The sequence below is a fragment of the Choloepus didactylus genome, chromosome 17 (assembly GCF_015220235.1).
Source record: "Choloepus didactylus isolate mChoDid1 chromosome 17, mChoDid1.pri, whole genome shotgun sequence".
NCBI classification, from domain to species: Eukaryota; Metazoa; Chordata; class Mammalia; order Pilosa; family Megalonychidae; genus Choloepus; species Choloepus didactylus.
This window is the reverse complement of record NC_051323.1, coordinates 17,324,869-17,346,982: the sequence shown is the minus strand read 5'-3', so window position 1 is coordinate 17,346,982 and position 22,114 is coordinate 17,324,869. Positions and strand designations below refer to the sequence as shown.

The window sequence follows — 22,114 nt, the reverse complement described above, 5'->3', positions numbered from 1 at the left end:
ACCTGCGTGTGTCTCTGCCGAGCGTGGGGCTCTCCCGGCTGCCGTTGCCCCCCACCACCCTGCATCTCACCCGCGTATCTTCTCTCCGCTGCACCCGGGCTCAGGTAGTGGCCTTGGGCGGTCCCCGGACGTGAGTTGCGGGGAGGGGAGGAAGGGGAGACTAGTAAACAGAGGAGGCTACGGACAGCAGAGCCTCCACCAGGGGCGTCCCGCGGGCCAGTCCAGACGGTCGCGGGGCCACAGGAGGGGGCTTTCCCCAGCACAGCCTTTGGAACTCGATCTGGGGAGAAACCGGATCCGCGGAGGGAGGGTTGGAGGAGGGTGAGTGATTAATGAGGAAGATTAAGAGATTAAACCTGGGATCTGGGCAGCGGGGGGGGGGGGCACTCAGCCTCCCCCTTCCCATCCCAGTTTGGGAGCGCCGATTCTCCCTCCTCTGGGGCCAGCTGGGACACTTGTCGCGTGCTCGGTCACTCTGCCGCCTCCTCCGGCCGCACCTCCCGCCCCGGGGACCAACCCTCACTGCGGAGGTCCTTGCCAGAGCCACCCACAGAGGTTTTCTTCCTTGTTCTTGTCAGGCAATCCCTCGTCTCCCACCTTTTCCAATTGTCCTCTCCTTCTTCAGACATTTCGGGGTTCTCTGCTCCTTCCCCTTCTAGAGAGCCCCAATTCCGCCTTCACTGCGGGGGAAGGCGCCCCATTCCAATTAAAGATGCACTCTCACACCTCCCCCCGTTGCTCCCTCTCAGATTCCCGTTCCTCATTCCTCCAGCCCTATCCCCTAACCTTGAAGCTTATTCCCCAACACCCGGCTTACCGCCTCTCCTCTTTCCGCCACCCCCACCGCACCCCCACCCCCCAGACCCGCTCCAGCTCGGACCTTGGCCAGGAAGTCTTGTTCACTAAATGCCCTTTCCTCTGCACATTCTCCACTTCGGGCATCCTCTGAACTGTGTGTGTGTAAGGGGTTGGCTTGCCCTCAGAATAACCTCCTTGGGACGGTGGACAAGAAGGCCAGGCTCCGAGATGTGCCCCCCCCCCCACTCCATCCTTGGGGAAAATTCGTCAACAAGAGTGAGAGGGCAGGGGGAGTTCAGGGAGGAGACTCCAGCAGAGAGCGTGAGGTGGGGCGTCCGTCCATCTGGCACCCTCCTGGGCTTGTTTTCTCTTTCAGAAAAATGTTACTGCGGAGTGAACCGATTCAGACACTTACATTTTATTTTCATTACTTCTAGGGCCGCGGAGCTGTCGCTTTCCGGCTCTTTGCGCGAGCTGTGGAGGCGCTGCCCGCCGCCGCCATCCCGCGGGTGTGCAGGCTGGTAGGGGGGAGTGGCTGGGTACCCTGAACCCCCCCCCCACACACACACACACGCAGACACCCTGAGACTCTGTTCTAGGGAAGTCCCTTTCCCCCCACTCCCACCAGGACCAGGAGGGACTGGCCAGGCTGGAAAAGGAACCTCTGTGCCAAAAGAGGGGGCTCCACGGAAATCCGAAGGGTGGGAAAGATCGGCTGACCTCAGGTCGCGGGAGTGGCCCAGCGGGTGAGGACGGACACCGGCTCCTGGGAGCCCAGCGAGGCAGGGGGGCCCACGGGGGGACCGGCTGCGCACCGAGGTGGCCCGGTGGTCGCGTCCCTTCCACTCGGCCCTGGGCTGCCGAGCCCAAGAGAACTTCAGCGCGATTAGCCCGGGCAGATGGAAACCTCGGGGGATGGGGTCTCAGGTGGAGCGGAATAGATCCACAGACCAGCAAAGAGCCGTGGGGAGCAGCTGGCCTGCGACAGCCACCCCGGGAGAGGGCCCGCCGCCGCAGCCGCGCTGGTGCCAGACAAACCGCGGAGCTGGGAGCCGGGCCGGGCAGCCGAGATCGCCATCCCTGCGCGCATCCAGCCATCAGCGCTTTCCGTCATCGTGTGTCCTCGAAGGCTCCAACTCAAGCCTTGGTCCTCAGGTCTCCGGGCCCCTAATCTTCAGACGGGGTCTTTTGCACTCAGAGCTGCCACCAGGCCCCAGCCCGAGGGCCGCCCCGTTGGGAGGAGACCCAGTCGGAGGGATCCCCAATCCCTGCAGCTGCCTGGCCTCTGAAAGCGCCCCAGGGGCATTTCTGCTCTCCCTCCCCTTGGCCCACGCCTCCGCCCCGGAGTCACTCCTAGGAAATGCTCTTGAGAGCAGTCTGGGGATGGCCCGCTCCCGTGGGCCGCGGAGCCTGCAAGAGCTGGGAGTCGGCAGGAAGGGAGCAGAGAGCCCTGGGATAGAGATAATTAACACAAAGCCTTGAGCTGTATGCTCGTGTAGAGGCGTCCCGAAGGCGAGGAAAGAAGCTCTGATTCCGGCAGGGGGAGGGTTTCCTGGAGGAGGTGAGGTTGGCCTGGAAGGATGAGCACAGTATGGACAAGGGAGGAGAGCATTCCAGGTGCAGGAGGCCCAGAAATAAGGAAAGCTTCGGGAATCTTGGAGACCGTGGCAGGAAGGAATCTTGCCCCATGGGGCTTGGATGTGCCTCCACCCAGGCCCGAGCACTCTTCTTTGGCCTCTGCAGCCTTTTCGCCAGCGTCTCCCCTTTAGCCTACAGCTTCATCAGGGTGAGGGGCTGGTGGGTTCCAGGAAGCCCAGGTAGATTGTGGTGTGGGAAAAGAGCTCCCTGATGGCAGGTCAGCTGGTGAGTAGCTCATGTTTTCCAGCAAGCTCTGGACTCTTTCCATCCTTCAGGCTGCCTTCACTACTCCTTCCCACCACCTACCATCCTCTGCCACCAGCCTCCATCCCTAGCAGCCAAGGGCCTTCAGCTGCCAGCTATGCACAACGTGGAATCAGACTTCAGCCAGCACAGGAGTTAAGCTTTAAACGGGTTCTGGAGACATGTATGCTGCCTGCTCCAGGTTGAATTGCTTCCCCCCAAAAGATATGTTGAAGCCCTAACCATCAGTATCTTAGAATGTCACCTTGTTTGGAAACAGGGTAGTTGCAGATGGATTAGTTAAATGAGGTCATCTTATCCCTTAACCCTACTGGACTAAGTTGGACCTTTAATCCAGTGACTGGTGTTCTTATAAGAAGGGACACGGACAGAGTGGAGGATGCCATGCAACATCCGAGCCAGAAATTGAAGTGCTGCAGCTGCAAGCCAAGGAACACCAGGGATTCCTGGAGCCCCCAGAAACAGAAGAGGCAAGATGGCCCTGCCATCTTGTTTTCTGACTTTTAGCTTCCAGAACTGAGACAATAAACTTCTGTCAAGTTTGCGCTACTTTGTTACAGCACCCTCCCAGACTGAGACTTAATCCCCATGTCCCAGATTCAGCAGCACCCCGTTTGCTTCCCTCAAAAACTCCCAGCTTCCACCTCCATCTGTTATTGGCTCCAGTTGGCTACTCCGCTGTCTGGGAGGCCTGTAGAATAGGGACACCAGCTGGATTTATTTCAGGTGCCCAGTGCACATTCTGCCACCCTGTCTCAGTTTGTACAGACTAGGAATGTTTGCTGAATTAATCAGTGGAACTCATGCCTTGCTGCTCCCCACTTGTTCCCTGCTCTCCTCTTCACATCAGCTCTCTCTCCTTCTCAGTGACCCTCTCCTTGCCCTGGCTTCACCCAGCCCCCCTGCAAGAAGGACTGCTGAGTCCCTGTGCAGACAGCCAGGCCTTCAACTCTCACTACCCTTGTCTTCCCCGCCCCTCAGCTGTGTTTTAGACTCTTAGCTCTCTTCATTCCTCAGGTCATAGAACCATAGTGCAAATTTTTGCATTATTCTTTAAAACATCATTCTCTGTTTCTGCAGCAGCCACTGTTCAACGCTAGCCCCCCTATCACCATCACCACCTGTAGACTAGGACACCTTGAGTGCACCGCTCTCAGAAGCCCTTCCCTTCACTAGGAGGAGCTGGCATGGGTGGCCTGGTTTCACTTAGCTCACTTTTTGAGTTTCACATGTGCAGGGTCCTCTACCCTACTCTGTAGGCAATACATCAAGGGCCCATGGACACAGAGCAGAGTTCCTGCTTCACAATGCAGCTCAGAATTCTAAAGGAAGTAGGTCATGGATACAGACACAGACTCAGAGGGGAGCATGGCATGTGACAGAGGTTGAAGTGCATGAGTGAGTGGTGGGGCAGTGAGAAGACAGAGAGCTTTTTTTTAAATTTTATTTTAAGTTTTTATTTCAAAAAATAAAGCCACAATTAATTTCACATAAATATCTGGGGAGGGGAGGGGAGGGGTGTAGGGTAGGGGCTTGGCCCCTACCTCCTCTTCTCTTTCACACTGTATTGTAAAAGCAAAGGGGACGGCTAAGGAAAGAACAAGGGGGAAAAGTGGTCAGCAGGGACATGCTTACTTCTCGAAGGGTGCCCTCAGTCCACCCTTGCCCCGGGAGCTCCCCAAGCCCTGGCTCACCTTGCCAAACCAACGGGAAAGCCATATCTGCTTCATTGTCATGTGGTCGGGGAGAACTTCATTGTCAAAAAGGAGCTGCACCTAGGAGAGAGGTGGAGGTGTGGTTTTTAGGAACTGTCCTCTTGGGACTCCTCTAGGGACTTCCCTGGTCCACCCCAAACTCTCTCCCTCCCTTCTTAGCCCTTCCCCCCAAGAAAAACACACTGTGGGATTACTCACATGCTGGGGATTTAGCATCAAACGGTGACACAGGACCCTCCGGAGATGGCGAACTTCAGCTCTAACGGAACATCGGATGTATTTGTTCTGGGGGTGAGGAGGGGAGGGAAGAGGATAATGTGGGGTATGTGAGGGAAGGATCATGGGAAGGTGAGTCTCCTTGGAAGGGCCCTCCCGTCAGCCCCTCTCACCTGCAAGACGCTTTTATTCTTATCTTTGCCAGAACTGGGGGGAAACAGACATAGGTTAGGAAGCCCTACCTCTTCCCCTCTTTCCCACCCATAGCCAGGACATTCTCTCTTCAGCTAACAGACACTCCAGAACTGCTCATTTTCTCCCCCAAACCCTCCCCAGCTCTAGGTCATTCACACTGTCACCTCAGACAGCCCCTGACCTGCCCCTCACCTCAGCCGCTCCAGGCACAAGCTCAGCTGTTCATCATAGCGATAATAATGGGCCTTAGAGTGGTCAAAGCTGCTGAAGGGGAGGCCAAGGTTGCTCAGGGCTGGTTCTAAGAAACACAGGGTAGGGAGGCGGCTACAGGTTCCATACCCCTCCTTCCCCAAAGAGAGCAAAACTGGGCAGGAAGAAATGCTCTGAGGGCTTCACCTCACCCTCCCGCTGCCAGGGACATACCTTCCCCGCTAGGCTGGGTGACACGGTCCAAGCCTCGGGACTGGTAGAATTCCCGAATCCGTTTCTCCTCACCTAGAAGGAGGTGGAGTGTGAGAAGTAAAGCATGAGCCATTCCCTCACTCTTTGTCCTTCTGGCTGTCTTCTCGAGTGGCATCCCAAGAGGCCCCTCAAATCCAGGTTTGGTCACTCACTGTCTTGCAAGCCAGGCACTAGCTTGTACACGATGTCCTGCATGACCCGGTCCAGTTTGAGGTTGAGCAGTGGCTGTGTCTCGTGGATCTTGATGTTGCACATGGGGCAGTACTTGCTGGTTTGGAGGTACTTCACAATACAACTCTTGCAGACTGCAGGAAGAGAAAAGCAGTCTCTCAGGCACTCTGCAAATCCGGTTCATGAGCTGGGTGGGTGCCCCGATGGTTGGGGCAACAGAAAAGGTCTAGCCCCGTGTAGATAGCACAGAGGCAGGCAGCCAGCTAGGTGGGGCTGGGGGCTGGAGGAGTCAACCGGGATCCAGGAGACTCACAAGTATGAAGACACTCTGTGATCGTGGTGGCATCCACGAAGTATCCGGCGCACAGGCAGCAGACGATGTGCTCATTCAGGTCTTTGATCTTCACTCGGACCTCCTCCTAAGGACGCACCCTGGGTTACCTACAACCTCCTCCCTCCGCCCCCTTCCCAGGTGCGCCTTCCCAGCTTGGGCGATCGCCTCTTTTATCAGATTCCGCGGCCAAGTCCCACTTCCTGCGCTGTCCTCAGGGATTTAGCGCCCGAGAACTGACAGTCCCCCTCCGCCCAGCAGGGGGCTCCGCGCCCAGCGGGGGCTCCCTTCACTCGGACCTGCCCGGCTCTCCTCTCCCAGGGGAGACTACACGACTTGGGAGGCAGAATGCGCAGGCGTCCTAGCCGGGAGTCTGGCAACACAACCACAATCACGCAGGCGCATTGGCCACCCCGTCTCTGCGCAGGCGCACTGGGCGCCCGGCCAGCCACCGCCCGTCCTCTAGCCGCCTCCAGTTCGCACCGCTAGCCGCTACAGCAATAACCCTTCCGCCCCTGCACCTCGTTCCGTAGCGGGTCCATCTTGTACACTGACTGGAGCTGGTTCCGAAGCCTCATCGCGATCGCAATCTGGCCCCCCTGAGGAGACGCCATCTTAAAGGCTGATCCCGGCCTGCCACTTCCGGTGCCGCCTGCGGGGCGGGACTTGTCTCCCAGCAACGAAAGCCTAGGTCTTTTCGGATTCGCTGACCCTCTGTCAGGCCCCGCCCATGCCCCTTTCTCCCCGTGTGCTCACCTGAGCCCCACTGGCCCCTCCCCCTCCTCAAGCCGTAATTAGAGAGAGGCGGGGGCGAGGGGGCGTGGGGAAGGGTCCTATCTCTTCGATCTCTTGTAGGAATGATCTAGGTAGACCCTACCCAGCCTCGGCAGTAACTTTTGGAGCCTGTAAAAGACTGCCCGCTCCTACTCCAAAAGGCCCGGCTGTCTCCGCACGCCACCGCCCAGCGTTGTCGGTCTCCCGAGCCGACCACCCCGTTAAAGAAGCCCCTCTAGGGCCCTCTTCCCTGCGATGCCACCCTTGTTGGCTGACGCGTTAGCGTTGCAGGGCTTCACCCGGCTCAGCGGCCGGAGTTTCTCGGGGCTTCGCGGAATCTCGGAGAGGGTGCCCGCAGTGGGTGGGTGGACCCCAGGGACTTGGTAGTGATCCTGCCCCCCCATCCTTCCCTTGCTGCCGGGGACGTGTGTGTGTGGGGGGGCAGGCCCTGGTTAATGATGATGATTTAATCATCGGCGCCTGCGGAGGCCTGGGACAGACTAATGCAGAGCAGATGCCGAGGGAGGGGGGAAGACGACCAGGACGCTGCAGCACACAAACACGCTTCGGCAGCGAGCGCCTGCAGGAGCATGGGACAGTCTCGCACTCGGGGAGGGCGCGGGGGGCCCGAGAGCTCGTCCGCCGCCTTCCTGCCCTCTGGGTACTTACAGTGGGCTTAATAAACAAGGTTAAGTTTTCCATGAAGTATTAATGCCAAGTGCAATTGGGATTCGAGAAGGGAGAGATCCCAATGGAGACCGTGAGAGACTTTCTGGACAAAGTGGGACTTTGTGCGGGCCCAATTTAGAGATGGGGGTAGAAATGTGGTGGAAACGGAGCACAAAGGCAGAGTGGAGAGGGTCAGGAAGGAGGCGGAGGTGTGGGTTTGAGAGTGGGCGAGAGAAAGCGGGGCCTTAAGGAGTTGCGACTTGCAGCCTGGGGGCAATAGGGAATTAGCCTACCTTTTCTGACCTCCTGAATGGAGGGAGTTGCCCTGTGAAAGGAATATTTTGGTTCATTTATCTTTAGAGTGGATTGGAGTGGAGAAAAGACAAGAATTTAGGAGATTAGTGATTTATTAATCAACTATTTCTTACTACAGCCACTGCTACCTCCCTGGTCCAAGCCACCATCGTCTCTTCCTTAGGAGGAAAGACCTAAGCAGTGACTAAAAATCCAATGGATGATTGCAGTGGCCTCTGGACTGCTTTCCTTGTGGGGAAAGTTTTGGAGGTGACAGATACGTTTATTATTTTGATTGTGGTGATGGTTTCACGGGTATATACTTAAGACTTACCAAATTGTACACTTTAAATATGTGCAGTTTAGTGTATGTCAGTTACACCTCAAGAAAGCTGTTGAATTTAAATAAAAATTAAATAAAAGGATCAGGTTGTTCCACTTCTCTGTTCAAAACTCTCCAACAGCTTCTCTTTTCAATCAGAATAAAAGCCAAAGTCCTTACAATGGCCTGCAAGTTTCTCCATGGGCTCTTGCAGTCACCCAGTCTCTCTAGCCATATTGGACCCCCTACTGTTCCCCAGACACACCAGGATACACTCTTGCTCTGTCCCCTACTTAAACTTCTCCTTGCTTGGATATCCAAATGGCTCCTTTTCTCATTTCCTTCAGGTCTTTACTTAAATATCACCTCCATGAGGCCTTCCTTGCTCTTTCTACCCAAATCACAACCCCCCACTCTTTCACTTCTTATCCCCCTTCCTTGCTTTATTTACTCTTAGCATTTATTGTTATTGAATATACTTTTAATTTTCCCTGTTTTTCATCTGTCCCTTCCTGTAGGATGTCAGCACCTTAATGGCAGGTTTTTTTCCCCCTGTTGGAGTCACTGTTCTATGTCCAATGCCTGGAACATTTGGGCTCATAGTAGGTGCTCAATCAAAATTTTCTGGATGAACAAATGAATGACTCTAGGTGGTGTTGATGAAGGCCTTGTTTAGGGTTATTTCAGCAGAAATGGAAAGACAGAGCTGTATCTGGAACATTTCAAAGGAAATCATAATAGGAAGGAGTGGCCAGGGACTGGTTTGGGGCCTGGGTAAGAGGGCGAATGAGGAGCTTGGGAGAGGAGCATGTTGAACTTATGGTGACAACAGAAAAGGCAGGTAGAGCTGGCCAGCAGACTAGGAGAGCAGTGGGTTGGAGCTCAAAAGGGTGTCAGAAGCAGGGATACAGGTCACAGAGTTCTGTGGGTGGATGTAAGAGTTGAGACTGTTGGAATGGATGAAACCTGAGCAGATGTAGAGATAAATTGGGCTGAAGTTTGAGGTCTGAAGAATGCACATACTCTTCAGTTTAAGAAATAATGTCAGAGGAGGAAAGACCTAAGCAGTGACTAAAAATCCAAAAGAAGTAGAGTAAGACAATATTACCGAAGCCAAAAGAAGGGACATTTCAAGAAATCATTGATCAACAAAGTAAAATGTGTCGGAGAAGTCCTGAAGAGTGGACACTGAACACTGGAGCTCTCTGAGAAAGGGTCAGGGTAGCAATGCCAGTTTGGAGTGGGTAAAAACGAGAATAAACGAGGAAGTAGAGGCAGTGGGTGTGGGCAGTAAGAAAGGGAAGAAGAACATAATTCCTTTTGAAGAGTTAGGCAAAAATTTTGTCCGGATCACGCAGACCTGAGTATGTAGGTGCACAGTTGGGGGTGGGGAGGACTAAATTGATGAAAGAAATGATGTAGGAGTGGGGTCATCATAGAGGGAAGGACACTGCACCAAGGGCAGGAAGGAAGGGAAGGAGCTTGAGCCCAGGCTGGGAATGGCCTCTTTCCGTGAAGCTACAGGCTTCCAGTTGAGAAGAGTCCGGGTGGGGGAAGGGCACATGCAGGTAGGATATGGTGAGACAGATCCAAAGCTGTGTGTGTGTGTGTGTGTGTGTGTGTGTGTGTGTGTGAGGGGTGCTCACCCCAGGCATTGCATTTTAACATGAACTAGCAGGAGCCATCCTTTCCTGAGAATCAGAGAGGTGGAGGCAAGCAGGAACTGAATGTTTAAAGGCAATCAGAGAAATTCCTAGAACTGGATGCCCTGAGTTCTTGAAGTGTGGTGCTGGATTTTTTTTTTTTTTTTAAACTCCCAGAAGATGTGACCTTCTCACAAGCATCACTTGGGCAATCTCTGGGTGGTAGTGCCATCTGTGCTAACCGCAAAAGGCATGGATGTACAGGGAGCCAGTTCTGCACAATGAAGCCTTTTTCTCATTCATTGATTTACTCATTGATTCATTCAGGATTTATTCAGATTGGTATAAGACAGGTCCTTAAATCATAGACACACTGGTGCCCACTTCTTCCTCAGAGACCCTCTCCCCAGGGTGGGGAGAGGGCCTAGCAGACTCCTAACCGGCAGGCCAGCCCCCCTTCAGAGGCATTGTCTCTCTGCCTCTTTGTCCCCCTAGGCTCTCTGTTCCCGTGGGGGGAGAGGGGGAATCCAACACATGCTGTATCTGAAGATTTTGCCTGAACAGCAGAGGTTTCATGTGCTCTAGCCCCCTGTCTACTGCCCAGAAAGGATCCTGGGGCTTCTGTGAAAGATGGGGGAGGTGATAATGTTGTGTGTCCTTCCCAAGATAAAAACACAGCTGCCAAATTGGCTGGAGCCTCCCCCTCCTTTCAGAGGGGCCTCTGAGCAGGGTGGGGAAGGGCTGGGGAAATGGTACTAGAGAGCGGCCAAGGTGGTGGTGGGGAATGTCACCTACTATTGGTGCCCATTTCCCCCTGACACTTCCTCTTCCCTCAGCACACACTGAGGGTCTACTCTCTTCAGACTGAGGCTTCCTCTGAGAATACTGGGGGCTGGCAGCTTTGGGGTGGGGACAGAGCCCACCCTCTTCTTTCTTCTCTTTATCTTCCTGCCCAGATGCCCAGATATCATTCCTGATTCCCTGGAGAGAAAAGACCCCCTCACCCTGCCTCAGGCGCCAGGCTGCCAGTCCATCTGCTGGAGAGGAAGGAGGGGCAGTCTTTCCCAGGGGACCCTGGAGAATCAGTTGGAAGATCCGTGCTCCTAAGGACACCCATCTATGAGAATTGGATGGCATTTCGGCTCACACGGGAAACCGGCGCATGGGGCTGAGCGCTGGAGTGGGCTGGGGGCGCGGGGCGAGGGCTGAGCCAGTGGGGCAGGGGCTTCTGACCACCACGTGTCCGAGGCAGACCGAGCGGCTGGTCGGTGCCCACCCTGCGCGGGATGGTAAGAGAGCCCCCCTCCCCGCGCCCAGTCTCACCGGCTCGGAGGCGCCAGGGTCCCCCCCCAGGCTGGGGAAGGTAATGTAATTCCGGCCCAGCTAACCCGATTACGGCGGCCTGCACCGGGCCGGGCGGCGGCGGGGGCGGGCCTAAGGCGCAGGGGCCCGCCCGGCGGGGGGTCCCATCCCGGGGAGGGATGAGGGATCATACAATCCCAACTCCCCGGTCCGCGGCCATCCAGAGGTCACAAGGTCACCGAGCGGTCCCAGAATTCCAGCACTTCCCTTCTCCATCACGCTCCAGGCGTAATTTCTGGGGCTCCTCGGGGTGTGGTGAAGGGTCTATGGGAAATGAGGCGGCTGGGATCCTCAGAAGGGCTCAGTGAGGTCCCACGAGTCACCCATGGCGATTACTCCCTCCCACCTTTGCGGGGGGTGGGGTGGGTGAGAACAGACTTTCTAGGCTCAGAGTGGTGGGGCAGAGTCTCGAGTTGAGGGCCTCCTGAATTTGTGATCGGGGGGCAGAACGCCCTCCTCAATCTCCTACCCGCATGAGCTGGTCCGGGTTGAGCCACGGGTCCGTTTTGCACCAATTTCGGAAAATCGAAATCCTAAAAAACACGGATCACTGGTGCGCCTGGACAGGTTGGGGGTGGAGGGGAGGCTATGGAAGAGGCCGGGAGGTATCCCCGGTTCACAGGCCCAGAGGGCTTGTCCCCGCCGTAGCCCACCGGCCGTGCCCCGCCGCCCCCCTTCCCACACCTGTCATCTTCCCCGCGCCTCCAGCTCGCCGGGAATCGTTTCCCAAACTTCCTCCCCTCGCAGCCGGGAAGCCACAACGAGATTTGGTCTTCGAGGGCACTTGGGCAGGGGCCACAACGAAACCGGGTGTCGGTAGGCAGGACCCATCGGGCGGCCAAGAGTGAGGGCTGGGGGAGGAGGCACCTGTCGAGGAAGCCGGAAAGGCCAAGGAAGCCCAAAGGCGGCGGCCGGCCAGGATGGCGGCGCCGCGCGTCTCTCGGCTGACTCAGCGTGCAGCGGCTGAGGCTCCGGACCCTCTGGCTCCCCCAGCCATCGCGGAGCCTGGTTCCTAACAACGCCACCCCCCCCTCCCCCGCCATCCCCGCAGGCCAGTCTTCCTCGCGCTTGGCGCAAACAGGCGTCTCTTCCCCTTTAACAGACCCGGCCCCGCCCTTGCCCTACCCCCAGCCCCCCGCTCCCCACCCCGGGCCGATCTGTCAGTCACTGCCCGGGCCGAAGCCGGCCAACCCTTTCTACCTCCGGCTCTGGCAGCGGTCCCCGGACCCCAGCGTCCATCAGCGCCCCAGAACCAGCGAGGGTGCTCCTGGGGCCCCGGCCGGCCACGCTCCCCCGGGATGCGAGTTCCCGCGCGGACACTGGACTGCGTCCGGCACGGGCGCGGCTGCTCCCGGTGCACGGAGATGCTGCGGTACCCGGAGCCCCGGCGCCCCGCCGCCGCCAGCCCCGCGGGGCCTTGAGGCTGCCGCTTCGAGAGCGCCACCGCCGGGCTCTGGGAGCTGCCCGGGGTGCCCTGCCCAACCGCCAAACCTCCCCCCGACCTCCCTGGCCCCCGACTCATGGAGCCGGCGGTGATGGTCCCGCACAACCTCGCGCACCACGAACCAATCAGCTTCGGCATCGATCAGATCCTGAGCGGCCCCGAACCTCTGGGGGGCGGCTTAGGCCCCGGTCGCGCGGGCCAGGGCCATGGGGAGAGTACGGCATTCTCGGGTGGTTTCCACGGAGCCTCAGGCTACGGCCCCACGGGCTCGCTGGCCCCGCTGCCGAGCAGCTCCGGCGTGGGTCCGGGCGGCGTGATCCGAGTGCCCGCGCACCGTCCGCTGCCCGTACCGCAGCCCACCGGGGGCGCGCCTGCAGTGCCTGGACCCTCGGGCTTGGGCGGCGCCGGGGGCCTAGCCGGGCTCACCTTTCCCTGGATGGACAGCGGCCGCCGCTTCGCCAAGGACCGGCTCACGGGTGAGGTTGTGCGACCCTTCTAACCTCAGGCCCCACGTTGACCTCGTTTCCTCATCTCTGGTTCTTCTGCCCCAGCTCAAGGAGCCCCTTTTATACCTCCTCCCGGATCATTCTAGAGTTCCTCCCCCAACTCGCATCTCTTGGTCCCGCCGCGGCGAGGCAATGGGGAGGGAGTTGCCGTCGGTGCCCGTGCCCCCCAGCCCCTGCAACCACACGACCCACACCACGGGGAGGGCAGCGAGCAGTTACGGGAGAAGTCTCTCCCTCGTCCAAAGGGGTGGGAGGAGTTCTTTTGAGGCCCTTTCTTGTCTCGGGTCCTTCTCTGATGCGGGGCCAAGCTTGGGGCCAGGGTAAGGATGCGGCGCGGGAGTTCCGTGGCCTGAGCTGCTGCGCTCTCTTAGTGGCCCCTCTGGCCACCCCGCAAACCCTGCCCTGGTCCTTCGTCCTCTCTGTAGCCGCGCTCTCGCCCTTCTCCGGGACGCGCCGCATAGGCCACCCCTACCAAAACCGGACGCCCCCGAAGCGGAAGAAGCCGCGCACGTCCTTCTCACGCTCGCAGGTGCTGGAGCTGGAGCGGCGCTTCCTGCGCCAGAAGTACCTGGCCTCTGCCGAGAGGGCGGCGCTGGCCAAGGCCCTGCGCATGACGGACGCACAGGTCAAGACGTGGTTCCAGAACCGGCGCACCAAGTGGCGGTGAGGCGCGGGCCGGGGAGGGCCGGGGGCAGGGCTGCAGGGGAGGAAGGCGCGGGGTTGGGGGCGCGGGCCGGCCTCTCTGACCCGCTTCTCCCCCGCCCGCCCAGGCGCCAGACGGCGGAGGAGCGCGAGGCAGAGCGGCACCGCGCGGGCCGTCTGCTCCTGCACCTGCAGCAGGACGCGCTCCCGCGGCCGCTGCGGCCGCCGCTGCCCCCGGACCCGCTCTGTCTGCACAACTCGTCGCTCTTCGCGCTGCAGAACCTGCAGCCCTGGGCCGAGGACAACAAAGTGGCCTCAGTGTCCGGGCTCGCCTCGGTGGTGTGATCGACGCCCGCGCCCGGCCGAGCGCTCTTTTCCCGACCGAGGTGCCGCGTGGGCGCGGGTGGCTTTGCGGCGGCAGAGCGTGGGGGGAGCAGCAGGCCTTGAGGCTACCGTCGCGGGTGGCTCAGCCTCCCGCAGGGTGTCCGGCGACGTTACGCGGCCCTGCCTGGCGCCCGCCGGCTCAGCCTTTCCCGCCATTTTTCACGGTGGGTGTAGCGCGCGGGATGGAACCTGCGGCACCGAAGAGGCGGGCCCTGCAGGATGGTAGCCAATGAGGTGTAGGGAGAGGGGCGGGCTGGCCAATGGGCGCTGCCCTTCGGAGGGACTCGGGGTCCTGCGGCCCGCGCGGCGATGGAGGCGGTGCCGCGGGTCGCGCTGCTCGCGTCTGTGCGAGAGAAGCAGCCGTAGGAGGACGCAGCCCGGCGACCGCGGAGCGAGGAAGCGGATGTCGGAGCTCGAGGTGACTGGGACGGGAACCAGAGGGTGGCCCTCGCTGGGCCTCTCATCCCTCAGCTGTATAATAATCGCTAAGGATTCCTCCCAGCAACAAAACTGACTTTGAGCTTGTTGTCCGTGTGTGTTCAGCCTGCTGACCGCGTCCTTTCATTTTGAGGCGGGCGAGGCGGGTACTTATACACCCGACGAGAGGGAAAGTCTAGGAAGACCAAGCTGGCTCTGGTCTCCCACGGGGACAGAGAGGGGAGAGGAGGAAGCCGTGTCGAAGTCAATGCGCTCAGCGGAGTTAGGGTGAGTAGAATTTGGTGAATCATTTGAAAGGAACAATCCTAAGAAGAGTCAAAGATGATTCCAAGGTTGGAAATGCAGAGGATCAGGAAGTAAATGGTGCTGTGGATGGTGAAGGGAAATTGGGAAGATTGCAACAAGATTAGTTCTGTGGGCAAAACTCAGTCCTAGACCCGGAGAGCATGAGTTAAAAAGTACTTTTGCGGGGGTGGCCATTTGACAGCTGCATCGAGGTGGAGAGAGATGGAATGGGGAGAACTGATAGAATCTCCAAGGAGGGAACTCTGAGAAGGAAAGCAGAGTGCGAAAGACAATTTTTTTTTTTCCCCACCACATTCTACACATTTACAGTGTGTAAGATGCAAGGGTAGAAAGTGGGGCAGGAGTTCTCTTCCTGAAAGAAAGGAGTGTACAATAACCCTAAAGGTGTTAAAAAGACTTCAGCTTGTAGATAGGCCAGGGTCAGCTGGGAAGCTTGTTGATGGAGAGTTGGAGGTTAGGGAATAGTTGGAATAGCTTTCAGATTTAAAAAGGAGCAGGATTCAAGATGTATGAGGACGAAGGAGAAGATTTTGTCTGATTCCTAAACCACCCTTATACTTCCTTCCCTGACAGAGGGAAGTGAGCTATATGTAGCCAGACTCCTCATGTTTTGTGCTAGTGACAGCTACATCGTGCAAAGGCTTAACCTGAGGTGGGAGCCAGGCAAGTGGCTGAAGGAGTTGGCCCAGGCAGGGTCTTTGATGTAGTGTTATCTCTGACTCATGGATGTTATATATGGTGTTGCAGAAGGAAACTCAAATTTAGTGTCACTGAAAAATTTTTTAAAGACCAAAAGAGAGCACGAGGAGGGATTCGGCATAAATTGGGGGGTGGAGGAGGCCTTTTCCAATAAATAGGAGGTGGCTAAGGAAAGTCTTACCCCGAGTAGACTGTGACTCACCCTATCCCCCCCCCCCCCAGCCCACCATTTATTAAGACTCAGGTTCCAAGCTTTCCATTTGACCCTAAACCTTGGGCTGCTTCCAAATCCAGCAGGCTGCCTTGGTGCTGGCCTGATGGAGGATCTGATGGTGAGATGAGCTCAGCTCCCTTCTTTAGGTGGGTCACTGCAGGACACAGGCATCTCTGAGCTCCTGGCTGGAGGAGGAGTCACTCCCGGCTGAAGAATCTGTCATTTCTTTCCTCAGCTGGTTCAGAAGGTCTCTGCTCTCACTTGGGGGCAAATTGCTCAGGAAGTATGAGGGGGCCAACTCTACCAGACTGACAGAGAGAGTCATAATTAGATGATCTTCTCTTATAATGCAAACTCTTAAACGTCTCACCCCGTTCACAAACCCTCTCCCCACAAATCATATTCTACTACAAACCACTAAGATTCCTGCCTCTTCTTAAGGCTCTTCAACAACCCAGCCAAAACTTTGGTCCCAGGGTAGGAGGGGGGTCAGGGAACTCACATCTGCGGCTGAATCTCAGAAACAATGGAAAGGCAGTTGTCTTTGGAAATGGAGAAATCGTGGTAAAGCACCCATGGTGGGGGTTCAGCTGGGGCTCGGCGGCTTCTGTAGCAGCAGTATGGGGAGAGCTGGGCCACATGTTTATGGGTTAGGAGCAGGTAATTTCCAGTCCCATCTGTGTCTCGGGCCACCTCATTGAAAAGCAAAAAAAATTGAATGAATGAATAAATGAGAGGGAAGAGGCAGACTGTCGAAAAAAGAGGAGCCTGAGAAAGAATTAGTAAGGGAGGTGAGAGTACCAAAAGTAAACACTTACCTCTAGATCTTGAATAGTCTCTACCGTACTATCTGGCATTCTCTAAAACCCTTTGCACCCTAAAGCCTCAAAGGAAAAGTCCCTCTTGGTTCCAAAGAATCCTTTGAATGGCCACTTGGACCCAGTTTCGGGAGGGTATCCCCAATATTTGCTCCCTCTGCCTCTGTTTCTTTTCTCACTGTCACCCCAACCCTGTCGTCTAACCTTGAGGAAGAATCCTGACACCAGTGCTTTCTGAAGATCCCTGCGATTCTTCTCAGAACCGAAGGCTGGTTGGGACAAGGGAAGTTCAATTCGCTGCATGAGTTCCAGGAGCTCTCCACGAAGTTTACGGGCCTGGCACAATGCCATCCAGTTTAGACCCCGAGCCTGGCACCAAGCCTCATCCTCCCCATCTGGGAAAGGAAAGGGAGCAGGAACAACCAAAGCCTGTGAAACCCCCAAAAGAAACCGATCCTTGGCCAAAAGGCCTCCTCTCCCTGGGCACAGAGGTTGGGTGGCTGGTTGCCCACTACTTTCCCTCCTTGGGAAATTGGGGATTCCATAAGAGGGTGCAGAGTGGGCCACTCACTCTGTATAAAAGCTTCATACACCTGGATCAGGGAGCTGTGGTCACCGTCTGGGTGCTCTAGGGCCCGACGCAGAGCAGCTTCTTTTGCACAGAGTGGAGGATGGGTAAACCCAGGGGCAGCTGGAGGCAGAAGAGAGGAAGAAGCTCGTTTTGGGGAAAGAGAAGGGATTGTACAGTGTTTACAGAAGGTGGAACCCTGGAAAGGAAGAAGTATCCCTTTGGGAACTTTATTCAAAAGACATCGGTAACTACTAGGTGCCATTAACTAGATACTGAGAATAAATAAATGAAAGACAGACTCTCCCCTCACAGAGCTTAAGAGTCCGGTGGGTGGGAGACGCCTACAAGTTAGCAAACTTGATGAGCATAATAGGCGTGTGTGTATGGTGCTCTGGAAACAAAGAGGAGGGGTACCTAATCCAGGCTTTGGATGGTGGGGAAGAGGGTGATGTGAGTAGGAATTTGTCCAGTGGAGAAGGGGTAGGCAGAGAGAGTATTCTAGATGGTGGGAAAAGCATGGCTTAGAAGTTAATAGCACAGCAGGGTGTGGATGGAGGGAATGGCACGTGGCAGAGTGGCAGGAGGGATAGGTATGGGCTAGGCCATGAAAGGCTGGATGTGCTGTGCAAAGGAGTTTACATTCTGTCTTCAAGGTAAAGGATAGCTATTGAAGAAGAGTTTTTAACTAAGGGGTCCTCAGGTGTTTGAAAAAGTTCATGTGGCAAGTTAGGAGGCCACTGAAGGAATCCAGCTGAGCAGCAATGAGGACCGAACATTGGCACTGGCAGTGAGTATGGAGAGGAGCAGATGAATTAAAAAAAATCATTTAGGAGATAAAATGGAAAGAACCTGGATAAATATTAGTATAGAATGGTGGTGGTGGAGCTGCAGAGATGAATCCAGAGAAAGGAAGAGATTTTGTGGTGGGTGGTGGTGAGGGGGTAGTTTAAGGGAGTGCTTGAGTTTAGTTCTGGGCATACTGATTTGAGGTACTGTGGATGGTTCTGGTAGAAAAGTTCACCAGGAGTTGGGTACATAAGTCTAAGATTCAGAAGAATGGTATTGGCAGGGAGATACAAGGTTTGGAAGTTTTAAGTATAAAGCTGGCAGTTCAAACCATGGGTGGGGGTGAACTTGCTCACAGAGTCCAGGGGATGAGAAGAGCAAAGGGGCAAGGATAGAACCCCGAGGACCAATTAATAGCAGGTGAGCAGAGGATGAAGAGCCCAAGGAAGAGAGTAAGGGAATGGCCGGGGAGGTAGGGTGAAGACCACGAAGAGTGGGGTCACAGAGGCTGAGGGAGGGGGCAGCTTCGGGGGGAAAGGTGGTCAGCACTCTCAAGTGTCAAACGAAGGTCACGAAGAATAAGGGCTTGAAAGTGTCCATTGGACTAGGCATCTGGGAGGTCACTGGTGATCCTCAGGCAATTTCAGTGGTACAGTGGGGCCTGAAGCTGGGGTGCAGCGGGCAAGGAATATGTTAGAAGGAAAAGAGCAGGGATAGTTCTATATAGCTTAGCGGCCGTGCAGGGTTGAGAAGGGTGTGTGTGTCACCTTTAAGTAATAGCGGATGGGGAAGGGGAGTATTAAGCATGTTGAGAGGCAAGAATCAGCAGGGAGAAAAGGCAAAAGAGACCGAGAGAAGTGATTAAGCCTGGTTCTTTAGGCACTGTGTCGGGTGGGAACTGGAGCACAGTGGAAAGGGCCAGCCTTAGGAGCAGCAAAACACCAAGGGGAAGGCCTGAAGTGGCCGCAGAAGGCAGAGGGGGTCGATTTATACCAGTGAGCATGGCCGCGAGGGTGAGCATCTCGTCCACGCAGTCAAACTCGCACGAGGCCAGCAGGGCTTTGGCTAGCTCAGGAGGCAAGGGGAACTCGGAAAGGACGACTCCCAGGTCCGACAGGCCCCCATCATCATCCAGGGCTGCCAGATAGTCGAGGTCTTCCAGGGCCTGCATCAGGGCTTCAGGAGCTGCTGAGGACACAGGGCTGACGGGGCCTGGGGCCTTGGAGCCTGGAGGTCAGGGGCAGGGCTCGGGCAGGACGGGTATTCACCAGGCCTGTCCAGGAAGTGACACTCCCCGGGCTCTGCGATCTGTCTCCGCTTTAGTAGTAATACCAGGGGGCTCAGATTCTCCTCACACAGCCTGGGTCGGGGCAGTGGGGGGGCCTCCAGTTCTAGGAAGGACTTGGGATACAGGCAGAGGCAGGATCCTGAGGGGAGAAAGTCTTGGGGAAGAAAACAGCTCTAGATTTCTCAGGGCTTGTGTTTTGGTGACTCTTGTCACATTTGATCTCAGGGAGGGCAAAGGCTCTTACCTGGTGGGAACCCTTCTGCCCGCAGTTGTCTTGCCTCTGCCTGACACCTGCTGATTGGCCTCAATACTTGGAATTCTGCTCGGATCTGAAGGTGGTAAACCTGTTGCCCACCCAACCAAAGGCCAAGACAGATCAGAGTGGGCCATTTCTATCCTTACTCCACCACCCCACCTCTCTGTCTCTCTCACTCACACTTCGGAGCTCCAGTCCTGCGTCAATGACATGTCGAATGGAAGGGAGGGAGAAGGAGAAGTCGGCCAGCCAGTGAGTGACCACAACCTTTCGGGCCCCTGCGTCTAGGTCCTCGTACACAGCCTGGATGGTGTGACCACTGCCTGGGTGAAGGGGCAGTACCCGTGGGGGTGGCCCTTGGGGAGCCAGGGGTCCCATTTCCCTGGACAAGGATTCACAGCACAGGGCAATTTCCTGAGAAGGGTGGGACATTAGGGCTGTTAGTTTTCACCTTTTTGGGTGACAGACCCCTTAGGAAAACTAAAGGAAGCTATGGCCCCTTCCCTTTACCCTAAAAAATGCACATACTCATAAAATTGGGGGTGTTATGATTTCAGGGGTTCACTGAACTACAGTCTCTGTAGTAGAGGGCATCAAAGAGGGTGGGAGAGATTTTTACCCTGAGTTCCTTGAGTTTTTTTTTCTCAGGACCACAACACAGAATAAATACTACAACTTGTAATATTTTGTCATAAGCAATGTTCCATCCTCCCAGGACAGGAAGGTGGCATACATGGGCATCCTCTTTTGCAGTCCGATTTTTTATTTTTACCTCCTCACTGGGCAGGTACACTAGCACGTCACCTGGAACCTTCTCCCGACACAAGGCAAGCACCGCCTGGCAGGCAGCCTCCACCCGGTCGGCAGGTGCAGTGTCCCTGTAGGTTGGGGTGGGGCGCCCACCAGGCTCTCTGGGTACATGCACAATAGGGCTATTGCCCCAGAAGGCTTGGAGCTTGGGTTCAAAGGTTGGGTCAGTGACCACAACCACCCTGGGGTCCCCTGGGAGGTTTCCCAGCTTGGCATCTCGCAGCAGCCCCTGGAGCAAATCTGAGGCCGCTGACCGCTCCTGGGCCTCATCCAACACCAGCACACTCCAGGCTCCGGGGCCCCGGGTTGAGGCCACCTCCTGCAGGAGCAGCCTGTCCCAGCAGAACCTGTTGACATTGGTAGCAGGCAGAGGATTCAATGTGGACACTGGCCAGCTCCAGGTGCCCAGTGAAGCTTCTGCCCAGGGGACCTCGATTTTAATACTGGAAGTCAGAAAAAGACCCTGTGACTGGCTTCCTGAGCCTGTGGACCCATAGCTGTGACCCCCACAACCCCGAGGACACTTTGTTCACAGGCTGTACTCCAGCTGGGAAAGCAACACGTTAGAGATGTGGGTGAAGTTAAATGTTCCGAGGTCCCTGGGTGGGTTAAAAGGGCTAAATTTAGATGTTGCATGGTACGTGATTTACAGGGTGAGCTGGGCTAAGGGAGGGTATGGGGAGATGTCAGAAGTCTGGGCTTGTTTGTACAGGGTGAGAGGAATTAGATTTGGGTCAGGTCTGCAGGAGGCCCCACCTGAGCAGGGTGTCAGGCCCAGTGCAGTCCTCCTGGGGGATGCTGTAGCCAATTTCATGGCCCAGGGTCAGGTCCATCTCATCGGCAACCCTCAGAGCCAGTCTCAGAGCTGCCAGAGGGTAGGGCTGAGTGACAGTAACCTGGCCCTTCTGGAACCCCCTGGCCAACGCAAACTCAGCACACCACTGAGGGATCTGGGGATAGGGAAGGACAGTTAGGCAGAAGTGCCAGGGGAGCTATGGCCAATTTAATCTCCCATTATTTGAGGAGCCCCCTGGTCCTTCACCAGCCACCCTGGGGCCAACCCAACCTGTCTTTCTTTGCCCACCTCCGCCATGACCCCAGGTAGCCCAGTCCCTGCTGCCCAGGGGAGGGACAGTTCCCTGGCTCCTCTCTTTGCATATTCCCAAAACATTTCCCCACCTGGGTACTCTTGCCAGTGCCTGGCTCCCCAGACACCAGCACCACTCCGCTGGGGCTACTCTCCAACTGCTCCAAGAAGACAAAGCGAGCAGCCCAGATAGGCAAGGCTCGTCGCTGCTCAAGCAGCTTGTAGTAGCGGGAAGAGAAGGGGAGCCCATCAAAGGGGTTCACAGCCAGTTCAGACTCCCCAGGGCTTGGGCCAGACTCTTCTAGCCTGAGGGGCTGAGAAGCCATGGTGGCTGTCCAGCAGGACCTATAGAAGGCAGGGTGCCCAGTCAGGCCTTATATTTGGTGACCAACCCCATCTACCCACATCGGCCCTGAATCCCGACCCCTACCCTTGGGTGATAATGCCCTGGGGTCCATCCTGCCCAGCATTCCGGGCTTGCCAGGAAACAGTGCTGGGTGTTTGAGTCTCCAGGTAAGGGACTATCAAAAGTGGACTATTACCCTGTAGCCAGGTGATAAAAATCTTGTGACTACTGCAGGTGTCCTCAAGGCAGCAGGGATTATGAGACCTGTAACCTGTGGGAAAGTCCCTAGGGAAAAGGGGTACAGGATATGGGTAGGGGAGGTAGGAATTGGGGCAGCAGGGCCATAGGGATCCTGCATTCAAACCTGCTTGCAGCTCTGAGACGTGTCAGGATGGCAGCCAGTTCCAGACCCACCCAGTCAGTCACCACCAACCCTAACTCACGAGAAGTACAAAGGTAAATTCCGGCTCCACCTTGGGACAACTCTCAGAAACGAATCCTAATGTCCGGTTTTGGGGTGGGGCCTTTTGCTCCACCTTATTTAACCAAGTAAGGAGCCTATGGAAAATAGGCTCCAGCCACCACACTCAGTAAATGCACTCTATGGATGACATGCATTGTTGCCAGTGAAAGGCATCCTGGGACTTGGAGTTTATTTAGCAGCT

General features: G+C 56.3%; 3 protein-coding genes across 6 annotated transcripts; 1 reads left to right on the top strand and 2 right to left on the bottom strand.

Annotated features, from left to right (window-relative positions):
- Positions 1–4,130: 4,130 nt before the first annotated feature.
- Positions 4,131–13,455, bottom strand: PCGF1 (polycomb group ring finger 1). 4 transcript variants are annotated; one of them, XM_037807515.1, is made up of 13 exons: positions 12,725–13,455; positions 11,324–11,721; positions 10,497–11,118; positions 7,527–7,558; positions 6,312–6,389; positions 5,773–5,878; positions 5,441–5,593; positions 5,250–5,321; positions 5,019–5,124; positions 4,805–4,838; positions 4,614–4,700; positions 4,395–4,475; positions 4,131–4,288 (listed from the first exon to the last, which is right to left on the bottom strand). In XM_037807515.1, the coding sequence occupies exons 3-13, from the start codon at positions 10,627–10,629 to the stop codon at positions 4,241–4,243; spliced, it is 930 nt and encodes a 309-aa protein (XP_037663443.1). In that variant the 5' UTR covers positions 10,630–11,118; positions 11,324–11,721; positions 12,725–13,455; the 3' UTR covers positions 4,131–4,240. The 4 variants fall into 4 exon arrangements, 3 of the variants coding, with proteins under 3 accessions (XP_037663443.1, XP_037663444.1, XP_037663445.1); XM_037807516.1 differs by lacking the exon at positions 12,725–13,455 and having other exon boundaries at positions 11,324–11,387; positions 11,539–11,850; XR_005212443.1 differs by lacking the exons at positions 4,131–4,288; positions 12,725–13,455 and having other exon boundaries at positions 4,422–4,475; positions 4,614–4,674; positions 11,324–11,853.
- TLX2 (T cell leukemia homeobox 2) lies at positions 12,042–13,893 on the top strand. The gene is made up of 3 exons (XM_037807518.1): positions 12,042–12,774; positions 13,230–13,467; positions 13,575–13,893. The coding sequence occupies exons 1-3, from the start codon at positions 12,375–12,377 to the stop codon at positions 13,789–13,791; spliced, it is 855 nt and encodes a 284-aa protein (XP_037663446.1). The 5' UTR covers positions 12,042–12,374; the 3' UTR covers positions 13,792–13,893.
- Positions 13,894–15,555: 1,662 nt separating this feature from the next.
- Positions 15,556–21,516, bottom strand: DQX1 (DEAQ-box RNA dependent ATPase 1). The gene is made up of 11 exons (XM_037807514.1): positions 21,196–21,516; positions 20,773–20,966; positions 19,979–20,363; positions 19,387–19,620; positions 19,195–19,294; positions 18,931–19,089; positions 18,656–18,847; positions 16,877–16,996; positions 16,510–16,700; positions 15,990–16,180; positions 15,556–15,795 (listed from the first exon to the last, which is right to left on the bottom strand). The coding sequence occupies exons 1-11, from the start codon at positions 21,427–21,429 to the stop codon at positions 15,639–15,641; spliced, it is 2,157 nt and encodes a 718-aa protein (XP_037663442.1). The 5' UTR covers positions 21,430–21,516; the 3' UTR covers positions 15,556–15,638.
- Between the last annotated feature and the right edge of the window lie 598 nt (positions 21,517–22,114).

What these genes read in the sequence shown, in the direction of transcription:
- TLX2 (XM_037807518.1), top strand. Translation starts at nt 12,375, where the DNA reads ATGGAGCCGGCGGTGATGGTCCCGCACAACCTCGCGCACCACGAACCA. An exon ending in CGCCAAGGACCGGCTCACGG is followed by an intron (nt 12,775 to 13,229) that starts GTGAGGTTGTGC and finishes TCCTCTCTGTAG; the next exon opens with CCGCGCTCTCGCCCTTCTCC. An exon ending in AACCGGCGCACCAAGTGGCG is followed by an intron (nt 13,468 to 13,574) that starts GTGAGGCGCGGG and finishes CCGCCCGCCCAG; the next exon opens with GCGCCAGACGGCGGAGGAGC.
- DQX1 (XM_037807514.1), bottom strand. Translation starts at nt 21,429, where the DNA reads ATGGCTTCTCAGCCCCTCAGGCTAGAAGAGTCTGGCCCAAGCCCTGGG. An exon ending in TCACTTCCTGGACAGGCCTG is followed by an intron (nt 18,848 to 18,930) that starts GTGAATACCCGT and finishes TGTCCTCAGCAG; the next exon opens with CTCCTGAAGCCCTGATGCAG. An exon ending in GTATGAAGCTTTTATACAGA is followed by an intron (nt 16,701 to 16,876) that starts GTGAGTGGCCCA and finishes TTCCTTTCCCAG; the next exon opens with ATGGGGAGGATGAGGCTTGG.
- PCGF1 (XM_037807515.1), bottom strand. Translation starts at nt 10,629, where the DNA reads ATGCCATCCAATTCTCATAGATGGGTGTCCTTAGGAGCACGGATCTTC. An exon ending in CATTCAGGAGGTCAGAAAAG is followed by an intron (nt 6,390 to 7,526) that starts GTAGGCTAATTC and finishes GCGTCTCCTCAG; the next exon opens with GGGGGCCAGATTGCGATCGC. An exon ending in CACAGAGTGTCTTCATACTT is followed by an intron (nt 5,594 to 5,772) that starts GTGAGTCTCCTG and finishes CTCTTCCTGCAG; the next exon opens with TCTGCAAGAGTTGTATTGTG.